This window comes from Cetorhinus maximus, chromosome 4 (assembly GCF_964194155.1).
Source record: "Cetorhinus maximus chromosome 4, sCetMax3.hap1.1, whole genome shotgun sequence".
In the NCBI taxonomy this organism is placed as follows: domain Eukaryota; kingdom Metazoa; phylum Chordata; class Chondrichthyes; order Lamniformes; family Cetorhinidae; genus Cetorhinus; species Cetorhinus maximus.
In genome coordinates, this window is record NC_135882.1 from 102,293,728 (window position 1) to 102,312,656 (window position 18,929).

Genomic DNA, 18,929 nt, shown 5'->3' on the forward strand with positions numbered 1-18,929 from the left:
GGGGGGGGTGAGAATTCAGTGGGAGGGGCAGCAATCGGTTTCATGTCGGCGTGAAATCACACTGGGATCATTCAATGATGTCTGCGTGAATCCTGCTGCAGGCCGGCATGAATCTGATTTGCATCCCGCTAATGGGATGTAAAGTAAGGCCTGACCGGAATCGTCCCCTGCACCACTGATTTACCGTTTCACCAGCGGGACTTGCTTTAGGGCCTTTCTCAGATCATGGACATCCGAGCCGAAGAAGATGCTAGAACCCTACAGCTACCAGACCCTGGAGGAACATGTGCATCGCATGTTGGGCGGATCCTCATGCACTTGACTCCGCCGTGAAGCAGCTCTCAGAAGGTGGGAGGGCTCCATGCAGCAGTTTCGACTTCTCTGAGGCTTTGGAGCTTCACAGACATCACTATGGGCTTGCACCATCTTCTATGGTCTCCATTGAAGCTTTGGACCTGCTTTGGAACTTCATGGACATCACCGTAGGCTCACACCATCTTCCATGGTCTCTGTTGATGCTTTGGAACTGCTTCCGAACTTTACGGACTTCATCGTGGGCTGGTACGGTTGATTGGCGAAGGTGGCGGGGGGGGAGAGCAAGGTGTACTGCAGGTGAGAGGTTGGGGGGAGCTGCGATGGTGTTGGGAGGGGTGGTGGGTGAGGTTGGGAGGGGGTGTATGAAAGTGTCAGGGGGTGAGGTTGAGGGGGGCAAAGGTGTCGGAGGTAAGGCTGGGGAGGTGGGTGAAGGTGTCAGGCGGGTGAGGTTAGGGGGATGGGCGAAGGTGTCGAGGGGTGGGGTTGGGGGTGCGGCGAAGCTATCAGGGGTTAGGTTGGGAGTGGTTGAAGGTGTTGGGTGTTGATGTTGGGAGGGAGGGGCAAAGGTGCCTCGGGGTGGGGTGAGGTTGGGAGGGGGGGCCGAGAATGTCAGCGGGGTGAGGTTGGGAGGGGAGTGGGGGCGAAGGTGTCAGGGGGTGGTGAGGTTGGGAGGGACAAGGAAGGTGTCCAGGGGGAGGAGGGAGTATGGGAGGAGGAGGGAGTAAGGTGGGGGGGGGAGAAAGGAGTCCAGAGAGGGGAAGACGTAACAGGGAGAATGGTGCAAGTGGGAAGGTAGACGTAAGGGGGGTCGAAAGGTGTAAGGGAAGGAGTTTGGAGGGGAGAAGGTGTCCGGGGGAAGGAGGGAGTAAGGGTGGAGGAAAGAGTAAGGGGGGAAGAAGGTATGGGGAGGTGGAATGTCCAGGTGAACATGCAAGGGAGGGATCTGTGGAGTCAATGACTGCCTCCTGGGAAGCAAACTCAAGATGGGCGTAGCAGGAGGGGATGGTTAGAGTAACAGAGGGCAGAGGGAGCCGATAGGGTGAGAGGGTGAGGGTACGATGGTATCGATAGAAGGGGCAGCGAGGGTGGTTGGTGGGGACATGGAGGTAAACACGGACACGGGGGGGTGGGAAAGAGGAGGTCAGGGAGGTCAGTGTGGATGGGGGTGGGATTTTCATGAAGGTAGGGAATGTACACATTCACCTGGATGTCCTGGAATGACAAGGGTTTGGGCTGGAAGGTTACGGTGGGGAGGTTGAAGGTTGTGCCAGGAGAGACTATGGATATGGGGGAAAGGACATGGGTGACTGGGGGAGGGGAAAGGACTGAGGAGCCCATGAGGAATTTGGCCACTAACATCTTTTCGAAATTGAAAGTGAGTGAAGCCTCATGTTGGACGGGTACAGGTGCTGCATGGGAGTGCAGTCAGTGGGTGGGCGGAGATGCAGGTCAGCACAGATGGACAACTGACAGAGAACCCCAGCAGGCAGCATTGAAAATGCTCGGGACAGTGAAATGAGTGTGATGGATGAACGCTCCGCGTGCATGGGAGTGCTTGCAAGAGGCTCCAAAAGGCCCTGCCACATACACTTCTCCCTCCAGAATCACTTGTGGTCCGGCTGCGTGCAGCTGAACTTCTAGTGGGGGAGGATGCAGCGGAGCACTCACGAAGCCTATAAATGACACTGAAAGACAACATTACACACTATTCAGTGAAAGTGAATATATTTTCAGATTTCAGATATCATTTTGTGTGGGCGGGCCAATTAAGGCCCGCCCAGCGTGACACTCGCCCGGAAGCGCTGAGTCGGGTGTGCGCTCTTTTATGCATGCGCGTGAAAGAGCGCAGAAATCTCAGCGCAGAGGTGCCTCAGGGAGATTTTAAGTTTAAAATTTCTAAATAAAGCATTTGGAAACTTTTAAAACATGTCCCCTCATGTGACAGTGTCATATGAGTTGGGACATATCAATGATTTAAAAAAAATGTTTATTGAATTTTTAAACAATTCATGAAACCTCATCCCACCCGTGGATGAGGTTCCATGAAAAATGTGAAGGCCGCCTGGGCTCTTCGCCTGCCCACCAACCTTAAGGTTGGACAGGCAGCTCATTTAATTGTTTAAATTAGTTTTTAACAGGTCTTAATAAGCCTTTGACAGTTTGGCTGCACGCCTGCCAAACTGAAAATCTAAATGACGCGCGGTGACGTCGGGATGCCTGCCTGACGTCATCACACGTTATTTTATGCGTCAGCTAGCGGGAGCCGCCCCCACTCGCTGACTGGAGATTTCAGCCCTATGTTTTGGTGTCATGTTAATTATCCATGGGAAATTAATTAGCCTGGGTTTTAAACTCTTTGCATGCACATTTTGCACTGAAACCCACCTGAAATTAAAATTGACCCCAAAATGAAGTTATGGAGTGAGTCGTGGCTCAGTTTGTTATATGGATCCAAACCAGATGGTGAAGTACAAAATAAGACACAATTCCTTTCCTTGGATAGTAGATTCACAGAATGCAGCCTTTTAGATCTCTGCCTCCTGACTACTACCCCTGTGTCCCAGCTGACTCTCTTTATATATGATCCCTGTCCTTAATCAACCAATGCCCTTCACTTGTATATCTTTAACAACATAAACAGCAAACTATTAACACAGTTGGTCATACTTTCACTCCTGAGTCAGAAGGTTGCGAGTTCACTCCAGGACTCCAGCACAGGAATCAAGGCTGACACTCCAATGCAGAACTGAGGGAGGTGCCACCTTTTTGGAGAGATGTAAACTGAGGCCCTATCTGCCCTCCAGGTGGATATAAAAAACCCCATGGCACTATTTTGAAGAAGAACACAGGACTTATCCTTGGCACCCTGGCCATTATTTATCACTCAATCAATATCTCAGAACAAATTATCTGGTTGTTATCACATTGGTTTTGTTGGAGCTTGCTGCGCACAAATTAGCTGCTGTTTCCTGCATTACAACAGTAACCACACTTTAAAAATACTTAGTTGGGTATAAAGTGATTTGGGATATCCTGTGGTTGTGGGATGTGCTACATGAAGGCAATTGGAGGCTGTATATTAATGCTAGATATTGAAACAGTGCAAAAAAATTATGATGAGAGGTCTTGCTGTTAAATTTTGGAAGGACTTCTGCCCTTCCTAGATTTCCAGGTGTGGAAATCTAGGGAAGGCAAAGGGCTTCCCCTTTGCAAACATCCTCCCTTTACTCCCCACCTTCCTGTGAATGTCACAGGCCAAAGTTATGAATTTGTAAAATATACCATTGCATTTTATAATCCAAAAGTTTTGGTCTAGATATTCTGTGGGTATTTCCCTGTAACTTCAGCAGGAATGGGGGGAACCTCAAGAGAAACAGCAAAAATGGCTGAAAGTGATGTTTACACAACTCATTTTGGGGTTTCACCAATCTGCCACTGAAGTTATGGCAGGAGTTGGGGTAACTCCAGTGGAATTTCAGGGCTACTATCTTTGCATTGAGGTAAATTTAGAACCAATCTCAACAAAGCACCCTAGTTGAATCTAACTAAAGTCAGTACAATAACTCAGAAACTAAAATTAGTGGTGTCATAATGCTGATTCTGGAACAAGTTACTTTGTAATTCTGACTTATTTTAAGTGAGTAGACCTACATTAGTAAATAGCTGAGGGGACCACATGCTGGACACCCTGGTGTCATTCAAAACATGATACACTATTGCAAGCGCACATGAACATACAACTATGACATTGCTGCACAGAGTGTCCATAGCTAATGGTTACTGTGACAGCCATGCCTTTCAGTTCAATGCATATCAATTTTTGATAGTTGCCATTTGTATGGCCATTAATGCTACCACAATGAATTAGATTTATTCTGAGATCTTCTCTGCCATTGCCTGAATGCTGTTTTATAACAATAGCAGTATTTGGTCCATGTAGCTGATAATATCAGAAGCACTGATTTACATCAAATACCAGGGGCAGAATTTTTACCCCGTATAGGAGTGAGTACGGAGGCAAGTAGGAGTGAAACGTAGCACTGCCGGCAATGATGCTGATTTACAGTCGCTGTGGTGATGATTTTGCTTTAAGGGTGGAGGGAGTGTGGAATCTGTCAGCCTGCCGGATTTAGATATTGGCCTTGTTAATGAGATCATGTTAATGAGCTTATTGTCAGCTCATCAAGAGCCAGTTTGAAATTTTTGTAGGGACACATGGGGTATGCAATAGATCAGGAACACTTCAAGTGGAAAGAATGGGGAGTCAGCCATGGCCAGTTATGTGGATCCCCATGGCTGCATGACTGAGGGGGGATTCAACCATTGGCACATAGGTGGATGAGAAGAGTTAATGGGGTAAGTGGTCTGGGAGTGCTTGGGCAGTGGAATGAAGGAGGGTCATGATCCTGGGTCGCGGGCCATTAGAGGAGATCCAGTAAGCTTTGTGAGTACAGCTGATTTCAAGCAAGGCAATAGCTGGACGTGGGAATAATGTGCTCAGAGATCTGAATTTTTAGACCCCGCTAAAAATAGCACTATAGGTCAGTGTGCTGGTTCCCTGGCACCATCCCACCCCTGGGTCTTTATCCTGGAGTTGGGATAGGGCAATGGGTAGCCAATTCATATGGTTAATGGCCACTTAAGGCTAATTCTTGGAGGTTGACTGGAATTTTCCAGTCAGCCTCCAGACCCCCTCAGGCAATGAGGGACAATGCAGCTTTCTGAAGCAGCCTCCTGGTGACAACCTAAGGGACCAGTGCTCCAGGTAGACTCAAAGGCCCCCTTGCCTACCTTGTTTCAGTTGCGGCCACAGGCAACCCTGTCAAAGGATTCCCCTCCCCAGGGCAGGGGTGGGCAGCTGGGCAGCAGGCAGGCAATCCACTGTGTTTAATGTGCCCCACCACCCCACGCCCCTGCACTTCACGGCTTTCAAATCCATCGGCGGAGTATTAAATCCACCCCATGTTGGGGTAAAGGGGGCATCACCTCATTAACATGACAAGAAAGTGGGTGGGGAAAGCAGCATTAGATAAACTGCCACAAAGACTGCACAAGCAGATTGTTCATTTTTAATTGGAAGACTGATATAATCAAGCAATGGTATGGTATGGGTTCTACCAGACAGAATTTTGGCCTGGAGACTCTGGTGGAATCATGGGCAGAATCTTCTGGTCGGCGCGCGGAGGCGGGCCTGACACGCTGACATGTAAAATGGCGCGCAATGACGTCGGGCATGTGTCCTGACATCATCGCGCATCATCTCAGTATTTCACTCGGTGGGCACGTGCCAGCGGCGACTGCATGCCCGCCGACATGTCAACGGCCTATTAAGGCCATTAAATAAGTAATTAAACTAGTTATGAAGACTAAAAACAAAAAGCTAAAAGCTACTGCGGATGCTGGAAATCCAAAACAAAATAAAAACAGAATTACCTGGAAAAACTCAGCAAGTCTGGCAGCATCGGCGGAGAAGAAATCAGTCAACGTTTCGAGCCCTCATGGCCCTTCGGCAGAACTGAAGCATAGTTTCAACAAGGGAGAAATATAAATTGGTTTAAGGTGGGTGGGGGGGAAGAGACACATTGAGGGTGTGGTGTGAGCAGATAATCAAAAGATGTCAGAGACAAAAGGGTCAAAGAGGTGTTGAAGGTGGTGGTCTTTGTCTGAGAAAAGTGCTAATTAAGAATGGAAGACAGGATATTCAAAGTACAGCTCTAGTGGGGGTGGGGTGGAAAGACTAAAGGTTTTAGTTTTAGATTTAAAAATAATGGAAATAGGTGGGGAAAGAAGAATCTATATAAATTATTGAAAAAAAAGGCGGGTGGGGGGGGAAAAGAAACGGGGTGGGGATGGGGGGAGGGGGAGTTTAAGATCTAAGGTTGTTGAATTCAATATTCAGCCCAGAAGGCTGTAAAGTGCCTAGTCGGAAGATGAGGTGCTGTTCCTCCAGTTTGCGTTGGGCTTCACTGGAACAATGCAGCAAGCCAAGGACAGACATGTGGGCAAGAGAACAGGGTGGAGTGTTAAAATGGCAAGCGACAGGGAGGTTTGGGTCTTTCTTGCGGACAGACCGCAGGTGTTCCGCAAAACGGTCGCCCAGTTTGCGTTTGGTCTCTCCAATGTAGAGGAGACCGCATTGGGAGCAACGAATGCAGTAGACTAAGTTAGGGGAAATGCAAGTGAAATGCTGCTTCACTTGAAAGGAGTGTTTGGGCCCTTGGACGGTGAGGAGAGAGGAAGTGAAGGGGCAGGTGTTGCATCTTCTGCGTGGGCATGGGGAGGTGCCATAAGTGGGGGTTGAGGAGTAGGGGGTGATGGAGGAGTGGACCAGGGTGTCCCGGAGGGAACGATCCCTACGGAATGCCGTCAAGGGGGGTGAAGGGAAGATGTGTTTGGTGGTGGCATCATGCTGGAGTTGGCGGAAATGGCGGAGGATGATCCTTTGAATGCGGAGGCTGGTGGGGTGATAAGTGAGGACAAGGGGGACCCTATCATGTTTCTGGGAAGGAGGAGAAGGCGTGAGGGAGGATGCGTGGGATATGGGCCGGACACGGTTGAGGGCCCTGTCAACGACCGTGGATGGAAAACCTCGGTTAAGGAAGAAGGAGGACATGTCAGAGGAGCTGTTTTTGAAGGTAGCGTCATCAGAACAGATGCGACGGAGGCGAAGGAACTGAGAGAATGGGATGGAGTCTTTACAGGAAGCGGGGTGTGAGGAGCTGTAGTCGAGGTAGCTGTGGGAGTCGGTAGGCTTGTAATGGATATTGGTGGACAGTCTATCATCAGAAATTGAGACAGAGAGGTCAAGGAAGGGAAGAGAAGTGTCAGAGATGGACCATGTGAAGATGATGGAGGGGTGGAGATTGGAAGCAAAATTAATAAATTTTTCCAGGTCCCGACGAGAGCATGAAGCAGCACCGAAGTAATCATCGTTGTACCGGAGAAAGAGTTGTGGGAGGGGGCCGGAGTAGGACTGGAACAAGGAATGTTCCACATACCCCATAAAGAGACAGGCATAACTGGGGCCCATGCGGGTACCCATAGCCACACCTTTTATTTGGAGGAAGTGAGAGGAGTTAAAGGAGAAATTGTTCAGTGTGAGAACAAGTTCAGCCAGACGGAGGAGAGTAGTGGTGGATGGGGATTGTTGGGGCCTCTGTTCAAGGAAGAAGCTAAGGGCCCTCAGACCATCCTGGTGGGGGATGGAGGTGTAGAGGGATTGGACATCCATGGTGAAGAGGAAGCGGTTGGGGCCAGGGAACTGGAAATTGTTGATGTGACGTAAGGTGTCAGAGGAATCACGGATGTAGGTGGGAAGGGACTGGACAAGGGGAGAGAGAAGGGAGTCAAGATAACGAGAAATGAGTTCCGTGGGGCAGGAACAGACTGACACGATCGGTCTGCCAGGACAGTTTCCCCACCTATTTCCATTATTTTTAAATCTAAAACTAAAACCTTTAGTCTTTCCACCCCACCCCCACTAGAGCTGTACTTTGAATATCCTGTCTTCCATTCTTAATTAGCACTTTTCTCAGACAAAGACCACCACCTTCAACACCTCTTTGACCCTTTTGTCTCTGACATCTTTTGATTATCTGCTCACACCACACCCTCAATGTGTCTCTTCCCCCCCACCCACCTTAAACCAATTTATATTTCTCCCTTGTTGAAACTATGCTTCAGTTCTGCCGAAGGGCCATGAGGGCTCGAAACGTTGACTGATTTCTTCTCCGCCGATGCTGCCAGACTTGCTGAGTTTTTCCAGGTAATTCTGTTTTTATTTAGTTATGAAGACTGCCCATCCAACCTTAAGGCTACTGGGCAGGCGAAGAGCCCAAGCGGCCTTCACGTTTTTCAGGAAACCTCATCCACGGGCGGGATGAGGTTTCCTGAAGCCTTTATAATATAAATAAATAAATTTTCCTAACTTCACAAACATGTCCCAGCTCACGTGACACTGTCACATGAGGGGACATGTTTAAATAAATTTTTACTTTATTTATTAAATGGTTTTCTAAACCATTCAATCTCCCTGAGGCAGCTCCGTGCCTCAGGGAGATTGCTGCACTCTTTCGCGTGCACGCAAAAGAGCGCAGGCCCTGACTCTCCCTCCTCCCCCCACCCGCACAGGTAGTGCTGAGTGCTACTGGCCACACTTTACATTGGGCGGGTCTTAATTGGCCCGCCCGCATAAAATGGCGGTGCGCAGCCAGTTGTGGGTGGCAATCGACTCCGCGCCCGCCCCCTCCCACTTCCACCCAGCCCATCTGCCATGTTTACAGCTGGACCAAACTGTATCATTACCAATGCTACCAGATGAAATTTTAAGATTTTACTGTGGATAAGTATGAACCGAAGATGTGGGCAGCAAATTTACCATTGTATGTTGTATGTGCTCCTTACAATTGCTGATTTTACACCTCACCCTCCCTGGTTAATTTTAGAGCTCTTTTTTATTTCACCATTGATGGATTTTTAATCTAATCAAGGATTTTGAAGCAAGGTTTGACGCAACATGATAAGGGCAATGAGCATATTTGCCAATAGACCAAAAGTGGAATTTTTAAAACATGTGTATCTTAAAAATTCCAGCATTTATTCAGGGTATACTGTCCAACAATTGGCATGTAGTATCAACAAAGTTATAGAACCCTTCCTCAGCACATCATAATGATGAAGACAGTCTATGCATCAAGAAAATGAACCCTTTTTTAATGACCATTTTAATTTTATGCATGTAACTAACCAACTGCTGTGAACCTATTCCTATTCACTGCCACAGCCTAAGTACTTGGTTTAATATCTTATAAGCTATGAAATCTTTGCAAAATGAAAGCCCGTAAAGCATCACAGTCATCTTCAGTACTTTAGTGGTGACAAAAATAACTTCTCATTGCTCTAATGAACTAATGTTGCTTCACCATTTTCTGGCTCTTTGCGATAACATAAATTCCACCGACTGTTTTGTAGGAAACAAAGCAGTGGGGTTATTTTGAGGTAGACAAAGGGGTACATATCGGGTTATTGGGTTAACACTGTAAGGTGGATTTTACCTCCTCAGCAGGAAGCCAGAGGGAGCTGGGAGGTTGCCATGGGAAGCCTTAATAGATTTTCATGGCCAGGCCTCATTTACATCCTGATGCTCACTACCCATCCAAAACAGGTAGAGGAAGGCAGCTGGCTGGCTTCAGGGAAGTCAAAGTCGTGAGGCTTGTAAGCAGCCCACTCAGACCACAGTAAGTCCTTGTGTTGGAGTGGGGTAGTTTATGGAGCCAATTTCAGGGATAGGAACATGGGAGGATCCTGGACAGCAGAGGCCCAGATTTTCCTTGTGGGACACAGAGAAACACTAGAGAAACAGGCATAAAACAAACACAATAAGGGCAATTTTAGTGAGCAACACACCATGCCAGTGATATCATCACTTCCATATTGGCATAATTTAGATTTCTAAAATATGGTGACATCAATCCAGCAATTAGGCATAATTGATGAGAAAAATTCATTGCAATGAATACATTTTATTGATAATTGGAATTTAAAAATAAGAAGTATGAAATCTTAAGATTGAAAGCTTATTGAAAATGTTTGCATTAGCACAAAGTTGTTCTATATGTCAGTTTCAATCTCATGATTTCTAATCGTACCTCAAGCAATCAGGTGATATGTTGTCATGAAAGAACACTTCAGGTTATTTGCAGAAATTGATGTTTGGACCAGAAAGTCAGTTAAGTTCTAAAGTCTGGCACTTTTGTCTTTACAGAGGATTCATCAGTGGAGTGTTTCAATGGAAATGAAAACTTGATGCTTAATTCTAGTGCTGCAGAGGGAAGCCATTGTGGGGAGATGTATGCAAGTATGGGAGACATTAATGGTAATGGCACAGCCAATCCAGACCATTCTGCTCGCCAAGATGAGCAACCAATAAACCTAAGTGACAGTCCACTATCAGTCCAGATAACACCAGACTATGGCACAGATAACAGCAGTAATGGAAGAAGAAACCGCATCAAATACACAGTTACTGACATCAAAATGGAGCGAGATTCAAGAGATTTGGGAAACAAGGTAAGAAACGATTACTTTATTCTTTACTTTTTAAATACTTTATTCCAGATTATGAAATTCCGCTACAAATATGGGAAAATCAATCTGACAGCAGCCATTCAAAAGCAATATAACCTTGAAATTATTTTGAAAAAAGGGGTACAACTGTGGGATCTTATTTTTTAAAATAACTGGTTCACTTTGAATGCTTAAGTAAAACCAGACGTTTAGTTTATTTTACATGTTGGTCTTTACCTAGCAACTGTTTACATTCAACTTGGGTAATTCTGATATAACCTGACGTTTAAGAACATGTACTACTATTGTTTTATTATTTGTATGATATTGTATCTTTTTAAAAGGCTTACACAGTTGTACCTCTGATTAATTGCACCACACAGTTTGACTTGGAATGTTTGTTTCGCCCATTTTAATCTGCAACAAAAAGAACTTTTGAGCTTCACTAAGTACTTGATATACCTATATTTGCTGTGGTTTTGTATCAGTGTGGCAGAATTTTGTATGGGCATCAGAAAGGAAATGATCCAATGGAAATGCAAAATACATTTCCCTCCTAGGATCAAAAGGTGAATGGAGAGAAGCTCCCAGTTAGCTCAGTGAGTTTATAAAGTCAATAGTTGAGTCATACAGAGCAGGAAGGTCCCAGGTTTAATCACTGTCGTGTCCTCAGCTGATCATAGCTTTGGTAGCACTATTGGCCTTTGGAGGGGGTTGGGGTAGAAATTGGCCAGAGTCTGCTCCTTATTGCTAACCAGGAGCATCTACTGGAAGAGGGGTTCCAAACTTTGCTTAGACATGTTCCTGGAGGTGTCATTTGCATGATCCCTTGCTCTCACACTCCTGTCATTGGTTACCCAACACATGCATCTTTGGGATGCACTGCTTTCTTTCCCACGCTATTTTATAAGTGAGCTTACTGTACATTACCTGACTGGATGATTCTTGACTATAAGTCAAACAACCTTTCATCCCAATTCCAATATTTTTATAACTGAAAAACAAACGTATTCAAAGAAACTGAAAAAATTTTTTTTTTTTTTTTATTGATGCTTGAAGCAATGTCCACAAGATTAATCTTTCATCCCTGGAGACTCCAGGATATACATGCGAGGTTTGGTAACTTGGAAGTGGAAATTCAACAGGATGGATTATAACACCCTTTCTGGTCACTTGAAGAATGAGCGGCTGTAAAAATGTACCTTAGCAAGAAGTGAATGCTTTCATGTGGGGATGGGAGAAAAAATAAATCACAGTATCACAGTCTCTTTACAGTACAGAAAGAGGCCATTTGGCCCATCGAGTCTGCACGGGCTCTCTGAAAGAGCATTCCACCTAGCCCCACTCCGCTGCCTTATCTCCGTAACCTTGCACATTCTCTCTTTTCAGGTAGCAATCCAATTCTCTTTTGAATACCTTGAATGAACCAGCCTCCACCGCCCTTTCAGGAAGTTCGTTCTAGATTCCAACCACCCTTTGGGTGAAAATTTTTTTACTCACATCATATTTATTCCTTTTGCCAATTATTTTGAATCTGTGCCCTCTAGTTTTTGATGTTCCCTTGAGTGGGAACTGTTTCTCACTATTTACCCTGTCCATACCCCTCAAGATCTTGAATACCTCTATCCAGTCTCCCTTCAGCCTTCTTTTCTCCAATGAAAACATTCTCAACCTCACAAGTCTATCCTCATAGCTACAGTTCTTCATCCTGAGAATCATTCTTGTGAATGTCCTCTGTATTCGCTCCAATGCCTTCACATCCTTCCTCAAGTATGGCGCTCAGAATTGGACGCAGTACTCCAGATGAAGCCTAACTATTGTCTTATACAACATGACCTCCTTACTCTTGTCCCCAATGCCCCTATTAATAAAGCCTAAGATACTATATGCTTTATTAACTGCTCTCTCATCGTGCCCTTTCATCTTCAATTACCTATGTACATATATACTGAGGTCCCTCTGTTACTGCACCTCCTTTAAAGGCTCTCCCTTTATTTTATACTGTCTCACCATATCTTTCCTGCCAAATCGAATCATCTCATACTTCTCTGCATTGAACTTCATCTGCCACTTGTCTGCCCAATCCATCAACATGTCTAAGTCCTTTTGAAGCTCAAGACTACCCCCATCACACTTGACAACTTTTCCAATCTTCGTATCATCTGCAACTTCTGAAGTCATGCCCTGAACACTACAGCCTGGGTCATTAATATATATCAGGAAGAGCAAGGGTCCCAACACTGACCCCTGAGGAACTCCATTACAAACCTTCCTCCAATCTGAATGACAACCATTTAATACTACACTCTGTTTCCTGTCACTCAGCCAATTTCTTATCAAAGTGCATACTTTCCCTTTACTTCCATGACCTAGAATTTTGCTCACAAGTCTGTTGTGTGGCACTGTATCAAATGCCTTTTGAAAATCCACACACACTACATCAACAGCATTTCCTTTATCAACCTTCTCTGTCACCTCCTCAAAACCTCCAGCAAGTTAGTTAAATATGATTTTCCTTTGAGGAATCCATGCTGGCTTTCCTTAATTATCCTGCACTTGTCTAAATGATTATTGATTTTATTCCGTACTATGGATTTCAGAAATTTCCATACCACTGAAGTCAAACTGACTGGCCTGTAGTCGCCAGCTTTATCCTTGCACCCCTTTTGAACAAGGGTGTAACATTTGCAATTCTCCAGTCCCCTTGCACCTCCCCTGTGTCTAAGGAAGACTGGAAGATTATCACTAGTGCCTCTGGAATTTCCACTCTCACTTCCCTCAGTACCCTTGGATGCACCTCGTCTGGTCCTGGCACCTTAACTATTTTAAGTAAAGATAGCCTTTCCAACACCTCCTTCCTCTCAATTGTAAGTTCTTCTAGTGTGCCAGTTGCCTCCTCTCTCATCTTGGCCTGGGTAGCAAGTTCTTCCTTTGTTAAGACAGAATAGGCAAAAAGCAAAATAACTGTTTTGTGTAAATATTTTAAAATACCTAAAGCTGTGGCATATTAGAGGAGGAAGTGAATACACCCTCGACACAATGCAAACTAAAGAAAATTTGACTTTGTTTTTCTGAAGTAAGAGCTTTCAGTTTACATGAAGTGGAGTGGGTAAATCACTCAAGAGATGCTGGATTTTATACTTATGAAATGCAAAAGCTCCTTTCTATGGGTTGGTGACAATGGGCTGGATTTTCACGGAATCCGTGGACCTTTAAAAATGGTGGGACCTGACTCCGGGATTCTTGTCCCCGTTCCCAGCATGCCCAGTTTTTGCTGGTGCAGGAGAAGAGTGTAGGCAGCAAGCCCCCACCCTGCACTCCTGACCTGGCTGGTTCCATTGTGGAGTTAGGTATAGCCAAGCAATTTTCGTGGAGCCAGGCCAGCTTCTCAAAGACTCATGGTTCATGGCCCCTCAGAGAAATCGTGAACCAGAGTCTGGATTCGGGAACCTTTTGAAAGATAACTTCAAAAGATCTTTCACATGCCACTCATGCCCCCTTCCTGCTCCCCACTCACCCCCATGGCCCCTTATAGCCCTCTTGCCAACTTAATACCCACTCATGGCCCCCCCTCCCACCCTGTAGTACCAGAAGTAAAATGAGTATGGGTGGAGATTAGGGCTGGAATTTCACTAGCCCCATGGAAATGACTTTGGCGATAGGGCGTGTGGAAGCTTAGAATGCAGCATGTCAGGTTGATTCCCTAATGTGTAACTGTCTCTGTGCGCTTTTCCTGGAAGCAGGATCCCAGCGGCAGATAGTAAATTTAAGGTACTTTATAGGACAATGCATTGAAATTTTCTTGAAGGTGCATTGGCCCTTGGCTGTTTCTCATGATAAGAGCTTGGCGTGCCAGCATATGCTCTTTCAGAATTAGGTAAAAATGAGCTGAAAGGTTGTAGGAAAGCACATCTGCAGCTAATTTGAGCCATTTGCTCTTCATACTGATCCCCAAGATAGCTGTGGCCTTTAGTCAAAGGGTCCATTTGGGTCTTTAGGTGAGTGACTTAATCTTGTGTCACCCTCTCGCTCTGTGAGCAGCCTCCCCAGTCCCCGTGGGCTGCTCTCAGTTGGTTCCCTTGATTGACCCACCTGTGTTTGTGTACCTGTTAATTGGCTGCCTCCCATACAATTAGGCCAGTAGGCACACTACCAAAATGTTTAGACTTGGGACCCGGAAATGGTCCTGATGTAAGGTTCCTACTGTGGGAAAATTCAGCCCCACGAACAAGGGTGAGAAAATGCTGTTGGAAGTAGTATACAATAGTTATACCTTTGGACAGAGCATTAAACAGGAAATGATTGGAGCTTGTACAAAGGTAATGTATTGATCTTGAGGGACTTTCATCTTCATACAGATTAGACAAATCAAGTTGGCAAAGCTGGCCTGGAAGATGAGTTTGTAGAACCACCTCGGGATAAAGCTATTTTAGATCTAGTATTGTGCAATGAGGCAGAGATACTTATTACTCTCATAATAAAAGATCCCCTCGGACAAAGTGATCATTATACAATTGAATTCCATATTAAGTTTGAGAATGACATACTCAAGTCCAAAACAAAACTCTTAAATAAAACCAATTACATAGGTGGCTAAACTGGTTTGAGTAAATAGACTAGAAGGAATGGTTGTAAATAAACAGTGGGAAATGTATAAAAAATGATTCAAAATGTTCAACAAAAAATGTCTTCCATGAAAAAAAATATACAAGGTGAAATATCAATCCGTGGCTTACTAAGGAAGTTAAGGGTAGTATAAGATTGAAAGAAGAGGCTTAGAATGTTGTGAAGGACAATAGTAAACCTGAGGACTGGGAGAGTCTTAGACCCAGTAAAGGGTGACCAGAAAAGGGAAAAATATAGTTTGAGAGCAAACAAGCCAGGAATTTAAAAACAGATTGGAAGAGATTTTTCAAGTATATAAAAAGGAGAGTAGCTTTAGTAAACTTTGGTCCCTTAGAGAGAGGAAAAAGGGAAATTATCATGGTGAATGAGGAAATGGCAGAAATGTTGAATAAATATTTTGTGCCTGTTTTGACAGCAGAAGACACTAATTACATACCAGAAATAAAGAGTAATCAAGGAGCTAACATGAGTGAGGAACTTTGATTATTATCGGCAGAAAAGAAGTATTCAGAGAAACTTTAGGGACGAAAAGCCAGTAAATTCTCAGAATCTGATACCCTACATCCTAGGACTCTGAAAGAGGTCGCTGCAAACATAGTGGATGCTTTGGCTATGATTTTCCAAATCTTCCTAGATTCTAGAACAATGTCAGTCAATTGGAAGCTAGCAAATATAACACCGCTTAAGAAAGGAAGGCGAGAGAAAACAGAGCACTATAGGCCAATTAGCCTGACTTGGGAAAATGCTGGAATCTATTATTCAGGAAGTCTTAGAAAATCATAGTATGATCAGACATAGTCAATATGGTTTTACGAAAGGGAAATTGTGTTTGACAAATTAATAAGAGTTTTTCAGAATATAACCAGTATGGTAGCTAAAGGGGAGCTTGTAGATTTAGTATACCTGAATTTCCAAAAGGGATTCGATGAAGTGCCACACAAAAGGTTAATACACAAGATAAAGGCTTGTGAAATTGGGGGTAACATAATAGCAAGGATGGAGGTTTGGTAAACAGGCAGCAATCAGAGACTAGGGGGAGGGCGGGCTGGTCGGGAGCGGGCGTGGGCGTAGACGGGTGCAGAGCTGATCGCTGCCCGCAATGAGCTGCGTGCCACCATTTTATGTGAGCGGGCTAATTAAGGCCCGCTCAGCGTAACATGCGCCAGGTAGCACTCAGTGCTACCTGTGCAGATGGAGGGAGGAGGGAGAGTCGGGGCCTGCGCGCAAAAGAGCGCAGAAATCTCCCTGAGGCATGGAGTTGTGTCAGGGAGATTAAGTTCAGTTTTAAAGTTTAAAATAAAGAAAGTTAAAAATCATTTACACATGTCCCCTCATGTAACGGTGTCACATGAGCTAGGACATGTTTATGAAATGTATAAAAAATATTTATTAATTTAATAAACCCTTAATGAAACCTCATCCCGCCCGTGGATGAGTTTTCATGAAAAATGCGAAGGCTGCCTGGACACTTCGCTTGCCCACCTTAAGGTTGGATGGGCAGCCCTGTTAAATTGGTTACTTGTTTTATTAATGGCCTTAACAGGCCTTTGACAGTTCGGCGGGCGTGCAGCCAAGTCCGGTGCCCGCCCGCCGAACGAAAGATCGGAATGATGTGTGGTGCGACCCGACGTCACCGCGCGTCACTTTATGCGTGAGCGTTAGGGGCCCGGCCCTGCACACTCAACAGAAGATTCTGCCCTAGGGATAAATGAGGCATTTTAATTTTGGCAGGATATAACTAATGGAGTGCTACAAGGATCAATGTTGGACCCTCAGCTATTTATATCAATGGCTAAGATGAAGAGACTGGGTGCCCAAAAGGAGACACCCACTCCCAGGCCGTTGACAGGCTCATCAGAGTATACCTGACAGCATTCCCTCATGGTGTGTCACCACCAGCGTTGATGGGATGAAGCCCTGAGGTACCTTTAATAAGTTACTTAGGGGCCTCAATTGATCTAGGGGCAGGAAGGCTGACCTTGACCTCCCCTGTCCCAGGCAAATTGGAGAGATCAGAAAGGCTATAGGTTCTCCACCCCACACCTGCCTGCCTGATTAAACAGTCCCCCCAACAACCTACAAACCTACAAGCCTGCCCCAGGGGGCATTTATTTCTGCCCATGGTACAAACATAGCACAGTGCAGACAATAGTATCTTATACATGGATTACATTACATCAACATGGGTGCGGCAGTGCTTCATCTAATGCTGTCACCAAGTATTGGATTTTCAATGGGCATTGGAGGCCGGAATGGAGGTGGACAGACATGTAATTTCCCACTGCCAGCTGGCATACTGGTTTACCAGTATGTTTGCACCTCTGGTCCATTTTGGATGACCCTGGTTTGGGAGGGCGATAGCTGCCCACCTACCACAGCCAATTATGCTAATTAAATGGTCTGCTAAGACCACTATGCTGACACTGACTGGAATTTTCTGGCTGATGAAGGGAGGTGCCTTCCTTGTGGTTGACCAGGGGCCTTTTACTAAGTCCTTTTACTAACAGTGGGAAGACAGAAAATACTGAAGGGAGGAAGCAAGATATGGGAAGGCTGTCCCCTGGATTCTCAGGCTCGTCACTGGAGGTCATGATAGGTGCAGATATACTTTGCTCTCAAACAATTCCTTTCTCCCCAGCCTCCTCAAATCTCCATCTCAGCAGATAACACTCAGGTCCACCCTCTTGCTCTTGCCCTCATGCACCCACCCCTCACAGTCACACTCCTCAAATGTTCCTCACCACCCCAACCCCCCAACAACAGGATGGTCAGTGACCACAACTGGGACCAAATGCCAACTGAGGCCACACTGATCTTTCAGTGCTGGAAGGTCAGTGCTTATGACACACTGCTGAGTACAAGGGCATTCTCCGCCATCCAGGCCAGGGTGTTATTGTCTGCAGGTCCACCCCCATTCTCTGTTTCTCTCTGGAATCTGTCCTGCAATGTAGATAGGCAGAGTTATGAGTCTGAGAAATGGCAGGAGCGCTGAGGATGGATGAGGAACATTTGAGGAGTGTGACTGTGAGGGGTGGGTGCCAAAACATACTGGTGGGTGCATGAGGTCAAGAGCAGGAGGGTGGACCCGAGTGTTATCTGCTGAGATGGAGATTTGAGGAGGCTGGGGAGAAAAGAATTGTTTGAGAGCAAAGCATATCAGTCAGAGGTGTGCTGTGTAGGAGAATGCTGTAGAAGTGGCTGCCACCTGAGAGTTGTATGATCTTCACCTTGCTGGACCTAATGGGGTCATTTCTGACACTGAACCCAGGCCCTGGTCAACACACCTCTGCTGCTTACAGCCCGTGCTACTTGCAACCACGCCTGCATGGGTGATGCTGGCTGGCTTCCTCCTCCCATCTTCAGGGAAGAAGACTTCTCTTCTGGGCCTGATTGCACCTATCATGACCTCCTGGGACGAGCCTGAGAACTCAGGGGACAGTCTTCCCATGTCTTGCTTCCTTCCTTCAGTATTTTCCGTCTTCCCACTGTTAGTATAAGAGCTTAGTAAAAGAGCCTCAACAAAGCCTGTTAATTAATCACACGGCTCCTTTACCCGCTACTAGTCCCGTTGAGTCAGCAGGAACTAGGGCATAGATTTTTGCTCCTGAGTCTGATAGTGGGAGTCAGGAAATCACCTGGCTTGCTGCATCCTCCGCGCCTGCCTTGGGAGAAACTCACTGGAATGGCGGGATCTTTGCTTCGGGGACACAGGTGCAGGATGGAGTCAGGATATGCTCCCCTGGATACAGATCGGAGGTAGCCACAGGGGCTGCCAAGTGCTGGGGTGGGCCTTTTAAACAGCTGTTTAAAAGGTCCGCCTCGGTTCTCTAGGATTTTGACCCAGTTGTTTTGTTAAATATTAGGCCCTCTAGCCCTTACCTTGCACTCCTCACCCACTCCCCATGCCCCATGCCCCATTCATA

General features: G+C 45.8%; 1 protein-coding gene across 3 annotated transcripts in view; it reads left to right on the forward strand.

Annotated features, from left to right (window-relative positions):
• LOC144679793 (nucleolar protein 4-like) overlaps nt 1–18,929 on the forward strand; it is a 549,252-nt gene that overhangs the window by 323,756 nt on the left and 206,567 nt on the right. For all 3 annotated transcript variants that reach the window (XM_078540571.1, XM_078540573.1, XM_078540574.1), the window contains exon 6: nt 10,079–10,383. In XM_078540571.1, the coding sequence (XP_078396697.1) occupies nt 10,079–10,383 (305 nt within the window). The remainder of the gene's footprint in view (nt 1–10,078; nt 10,384–18,929) is intronic.